Source organism: Triticum dicoccoides, chromosome 3B, assembly GCF_002162155.2.
Source record: "Triticum dicoccoides isolate Atlit2015 ecotype Zavitan chromosome 3B, WEW_v2.0, whole genome shotgun sequence".
Taxonomy (NCBI): domain Eukaryota; kingdom Viridiplantae; phylum Streptophyta; class Magnoliopsida; order Poales; family Poaceae; genus Triticum; species Triticum dicoccoides.
Window position 1 is genome coordinate 577,221,020 of NC_041385.1, and position 6,154 is coordinate 577,227,173.

The following is a 6,154-nucleotide window of genomic DNA, read 5'->3' on the forward strand; positions in this document are numbered from 1 at the left end:
AGGGGAAACCCAAAGGCGTCTCTCTACCGAAACCGAAATCTACGTGATACATCGATAAGATCTTGTCGATCGAGCAACATGAAATAAAGGGGTTGTGCGTGCGCTGTTGTTGGGCTTCGTATTTGCTGGGATTTTTCCTTTGCTAGGTGTTTTAGTCTGGTACATGGGCTGGGGCATGTGTCCCTGAGCAGCTTCACGATTACCTAAAAAGACAAAGCAACTTCACGTTGTGACACACACACACACACACACACACACACACACACACACACACACACACACACACACGTGTGAATCAAGTAAAACCGTCCGCATAATTAGGATCCGCCTAATCGCTATCAACGAGGGATATATTTGTTAGTGGGTAGACCCCCTTTGGATTCATCCCTGAGGAAAGCAGTCCCCTTCCGATCTTCGCTTGGAGTCCGGAGAATATTTATCCTGGCGGTGGTCTGCAGAGACTTGAATAGACCATAGGTAGATAGGTCGCAAGAGACTGCAATCTACGTGATACATCGATTAGATTTTGTCGATGGAGCAACATGAAATAAAGGGGATGAGCGTGTGTTGCTGCTGGGCTTTTTTCCTTTGCTAGGTGTTTTAGTCTGGTACACGGGCTGGGGTATGAGTCCTGGATCAGCTTCACGATTACCTAAAAAACAAAGCAACTTCACGTTATGTCACACACAGGGGGCGAATCAAGTAAAATCGGCCGCATAATTAGGATCTGCCTAATCGCTATCAACGGGGGATAGATTTGTTTGGGTTGGAGGAAGGGTTTCACCCCCTTGGATTCGTACTTGTTTATATGCATTGTATCCCGTAGCAACACACATGAGAAAATTCTACTAGTAGTTTAATAAATGAAGAGATTGCAAGCACAAATTGGGGCCCACAAAAACATGCCAATACGAGGACTCAAACTCGGGTCGCTGCTTCGAACGATGGTCCAGCTAACCACTACAGCCTCTAGACAAGAGTGATTGACTGCAACGCGAATTCTTTAAGAACTATAGGAGCCGCGATATTTATTACGCAGTACAACTTACATTTTTATTTTTGTTTATGAAAAAAGAGTTCATTGAACTCGAAAAAAAGTTCAGTGAATTGGAAAAGTTCATCGTTTCTGAAAAAAGTTCATCCAATTTGAAAAGAAAAGTTCATTTATTTGAGAAAGAAGTTGACAAATTTTGGAAAAAGATCATCGAACTCAAAAAAACTTCATCGATTGTGAAAAAATGTTCAATGAGTTTGAAAAGTTCATCCTTTATGAAAAAAGGTTCATCCAATATGAAAAGAAAAGTTCATCTATTTGAAAAAAAAGTTCATTAGTTTTGGAAAAAGACCATCGAACTTGAAGATTTTGAAAAAAAGGTTCAATGAATTTGAAAAAAGAGTTCTTTGATTTGAAAAAAGTTCATTAATTTTGAAAGAAAGTTCATCGATTTTGAGAAAAAGTGCATCGATTTTGAAAAATTAGCGCATTTAAGAAAAAGAAGAAAAACAGGAAAAAGATAAAAGTTTCCCCAACTAAAGAGAATAAAAGTGGGAAAGAAACTATGTTGGCAAATTCTATCGAGATGGCATAGTGGTTACAACGGTATGCTCTGACTCGAGAGGTCTCGATTTCTAAACCGCCGGGCGCACCTTTTCCTCCGCGCCACAGGCGCCAAATAGGAAATGCTGGGAGAATAAATAAAGTTCTACAGTAATTTGCAAAAAAAGGAAAGGAAAAAGGGTTTGGTTTACCAGGCCCAAAAAAACATTGGGCCATGGTCCGACCCAACAAAACCACCGGTCAGCCCCCTAATAATAATAATAAAAGAAGAAGAAGAAATCGTGTGCCCTAGACGTACCTCACCCACCCAGAGCCAATCTCGCCTCCCCTCCCCTCCCCTCGCCTCCCCCTCCCCTGGCGGCGCCGTCGTTCTCCACCAGGTCGGCCGTCTGCTTCTTGTTCTTTGGGCCGTTCTGCACCAGTCGGCCGTCTGCTTCTTATTCCTTGGGTCGGTATCATCTAGTAATTTGTTGTTCCTCATTTCTTTTGAATCTAACTACTGCAGGAAGGAAAGAGGATCTTTGAGGTGTTGGATTGATCGGAGATGAGCGCCCGGCGGTTTTTGAACATCCTGGTGTCGGATTGCCAGAAATTCACGTACACGCTGCGGCGCTTCGACCTGTCCCACAACCAGTTCTTCTACCCAACACCAGAAGAAGCAGCGGAACATGCCAAAGTGGTGCCTCCATTGACAGGCATGCCCGACAAGTCAACCCTATCAGCTAACTCCTCGGCGGGGGCGGGGCACAACAAGAAGAAGAAGCCGATGTATATTCGGCCGCCGGCACCGATGGTGAACATGAAACCATCGATATGCGCCAAGACTCGGTACGATCGATGGGGCGAGATGGATTGCTTCCCTCTCACTGAAACCAAGCTCTTCTTCACCGACAGCTCCGCGCGCATCTTCCGCTTCGATGCCGACACCCACTGCATCGACACCATGCCCAGCCTCCACACGCCCAAGTCCGACCCCTTGTCCTTCTCCATCCCTCCAAATCCGACCACCTCCAAGGAAGGCGAAGGCGAAGGCGGAGGCCTCTACATCATGGACAGGATCCTCAGGCCCAACAAGGAGGGTCAGGTCCAGTTTGAGTCTATCTCGTACCGCAGGCGCTGCAACCACTCCAGCAAGGCCTGGCACTGCGACGCCCTCCCGCCGCCGCCTTTCGTCCACGACCCGGCCTACAAACAAGCCTCCATCTGCTCCTATGCCCTGGTTGGCGGCCACACCATCTGTATCTCCATCAGGGGCGTCGGCACCTACTGCTTTGACACGCTGGCTTGCGAGTGGAGCAAGGCTGGCAACTGGCTCATGCCGTTTCATGGCAGGGCGGAGTATGACCCGGAGCTCGGCCTCTGGCTTGGCGTCTCTGAGCGCAACATCCACCTCCCCTGCGTCGCCGACATCTCCGGTGTCCTCAGAGGGGAGGAGCCGCTGCCGGAGCACACTCGAATCTGGGAGGATACTGACATGCCAGAGGGGTGGTACCCGCACAGTCAGTGCCCCACCGAAGTTGTCAGCCTGGGTTCAGGCAGGTTTTGCGTCACCAACTTCGTTGAAACTAAGGAGTTCGATGAGCGCTGCGGCGATTCGGTGGTTGACGACATATTTGCTGTCTTCACCGGCATGGAGCTAGTGTTACCCGGCAATGACAATGATGAGGGCAAAGCCAACAGCAACAGCAAGGGCGACTCCAAAGGCAATGCCAATGGGAACGGCAACGGGATTGCTGGTGTGCGTATGATTAAGCATAAATCCAGATCTTGCAGGAGTCGCGGCACCAACTTGATCAAGTCTGTGCTCTGATGAGAGCCATAATAGTCTGCTCTCAGGCCATGTCCTACTTGGTCTGCCTGCTTTACCCTCTCTATCTCTACTCTTATACTCCCTCCGTCCCAAAATACTTGTCGGAGAAACGGATGTATCTAGACGCAATTTATTTTTACATACATCCATTTTCATTCATTTGTCCGACAAGTATTTCCGGACGGAGGGAGTATGTATATTGTAATAAGATACCGTATGTATGTTGAGGCTTCATTTGCTATATAGTCCTGCTGCTCTTTTGTATCTCGCTTTCCCAGTTAGCAATCAAACTTTGAATAATCTTGGGGCAGAGTGACTGGCGTGCTTTGCCTCTGATGTTATTGTGGAGCAAATCCAGCCTGTATCCAGATTTGCTGTTGAGCAACTGGTTCAGACACCTGTTTGCTACTCTTAAAGTGTCTGTTTGCTACTCGTAAAGTGCTTACTAAAGAGTCTGTAACGAAGAAGAGCTTGTATATGGTGGGAGTGCAAAAGCTTAAGGTGCCGGCTCCAAATCCAAATGTTTGTTGTGAATCTACGAGTCATGCCTTTGGCGCCGGCCTTCCTCGCGACGCAATAGAGCAAGAACAAGGGCGGGCCTATTCGGCGCCGAACCAGATGGAGACGAACTGCACAAATCCGGCTGCCCATTTGTCAAAAAATATGCTGGATGGCGCCTCATTCACGTCATCATTCGTGCTATGAACACTCGCACTAGGTTCTGAAACCAACAAAGAGGTTATTTCATGCCACCACATTCTAATGATTTATGAGAACTATTGTTAGTTTTCCTACTTTTGTAACACTAATAATTTACATATACATGATTTGCAGCTCACACTTCTGTAACAATAAACATTTATGTATATATAATTTGCTTTTCTGAAAGTTGATTACATTTTTTTCCTGATCACATTAAAACAAGAAAAACAACACTTCTATGCAAATATGTTCTTCAGATCTCTTAGTTTGAGCTCCTGATTTCTTTCTCTCTAATTTATTTCTATCTCGCAGACAGGGCTTCCTTACCCCTACGATGCATGCCACGACGCCTGAACTATTATTTTCTCGGCTTGTGTTGTGTTTAAGTGGTGAAGTGATCGCCGCACAGGGGGGTGGAGGGGGGGGGTTCTTCTGTCCTGGGTTGCTTGATGTTTCTTGGCCTCTCAGACGAGCAGGTTGTCTAGGATTGGGACACCCTCAGAGTTGTTGGGTGTGAATTTAGGGGTCAATAGCTCTTGTGCTACATCTTTCGTGGGAATTAGATGGAGTGAGACGTTGTTCGACAGAATGGCTTGGGGGCGACACTTTTGAGCGAGTAAATAGCCCACACACGACATGACCCTTAAACTGAATTGATGCCCTCATTAGCTGTTATGGGCTAGACCCACAACTTATCCACGTAAGCGCGGGACCCACCACTTGTCCAGTAAGCGCGGGTCCACCTCTTCGCAGCTAGAAGAGATTCCGCCCGTGCCCGTCCGCCCGCCGCCGCCCATTGCTTTTCCCCTTTCCCCATTCTTCCTCTTCTCCGGTGGACCCTCTCCGGCGACCTAGTGCAGATGCCCACCTCCTCCGCCACGCAATCAAAATGGCGTCAGTATGGTCCAGTGCCGCTCACAAGGTGCCCTGACTGCCCACGCCCAGAGTCTCTAAAACGGTGGGTCGGTAGGACTGATGAGAATGGAAATTTTGGGCGGGAAATTGTGAAGTGCTTGAGCAAAACAATGGCAGGAAGGGATGGCAAGGCTAGATCTCAGTTCTTAGCCCGTTCTTTCACTACCATTTGCTCTGGTTTCTCCATATTTTGTTTTTTCCCCTCGAATTTTGAATTTAGGGTTCATGTTGTTGTTTTCAGATCCTGAAGAAATGCACACATTTCAAGTGGATGGATGGTTATGTTGAGAGGATTCAGTTCAAGGGCTATATTGATTCAAGCGGGGCCGCAACCTGGGAGCTCAGTTTGGGCAGGGTGCCGCAGATGGAGAATTTGGGGAGCTCGGACAGAGGGGCGGGCAGAGTCGTGCCGATGGCGAGGTATGCGTGCAATGCTGAACTGCACTTGGAGTCTGAACTGACGAGGAACTGAAGAAGATCAAGAAAAATCAAATGGAGATGATCGATTTGCAGAAGCAAGCAAATATCATAGCAGGGGGGTTTATTATTGTGTCATTGCTGTGTTTATGTTTTACTTGCTATTCATCCATCATTAGAGGGGGCATTTAGGTATGTCAGGGTATAGGATGCGATATGTGCGCCATGTCAAGTTCTTGTATCTGAATCGAAGCAGAAATATTCAGTGTTCATGCTCTGTTCTTGTTCTTTAGTTAACAGAGTGCACACCCCCCAAATTCAGAAAAACAAATCTTACTGCCGAATAGATGTTGGGCTGTTCGAAAATAACCGGGCCCAAATTGAGACAAGCCCACCCGTGTAGGGGCACCAGCCCAGTTTTATAGCATAGAGGCACCCGTGTTTAAAAAAATGCTTCGACTAAAACCTCAAAAAATGTTGGGTCGTATGTATTGTACTTTTTTGTTTTTCTTTACATATTTGTTGCTTGCCCACTATTGTTTTATGATTCTTTTATGCATGCCTATGGTTTCATGAAACCCAAATTAAATGGTGATATGTGAAAGCCTCAGAAATCATTTTAGGAAATGATCAAGTTAAAATTCGCTTCAAATAGGTCCAAGAAAATGTTCATGTTTTGCTCTAAAAATAATGGCCATAGGTAAAATTCAAATCAATATTTTTAGGAGCACAGAAATATTTCTTTTGGGCAT

General features: G+C 46.5%; 1 protein-coding gene across 1 annotated transcript; it reads left to right on the forward strand.

Annotated features, from left to right (window-relative positions):
* The first annotated feature begins 1,849 nt into the window (after nucleotides 1-1,849).
* LOC119277187 lies at nucleotides 1,850-3,668 on the forward strand. The gene is made up of 2 exons (XM_037558429.1): nucleotides 1,850-1,938; nucleotides 2,064-3,668. The coding sequence occupies exon 2, from the start codon at nucleotides 2,103-2,105 to the stop codon at nucleotides 3,366-3,368; it is 1,266 nt and encodes a 421-aa protein (XP_037414326.1). The 5' UTR covers nucleotides 1,850-1,938; nucleotides 2,064-2,102; the 3' UTR covers nucleotides 3,369-3,668.
* The last annotated feature ends 2,486 nt before the right edge of the window (nucleotides 3,669-6,154 follow it).

Bases quoted from the DNA above. Each gene is read 5' to 3' on its own strand.
- LOC119277187 (XM_037558429.1), top strand. From the start codon at position 2,103: ATGAGCGCCCGGCGGTTTTTGAACATCCTGGTGTCGGATTGCCAGAAA.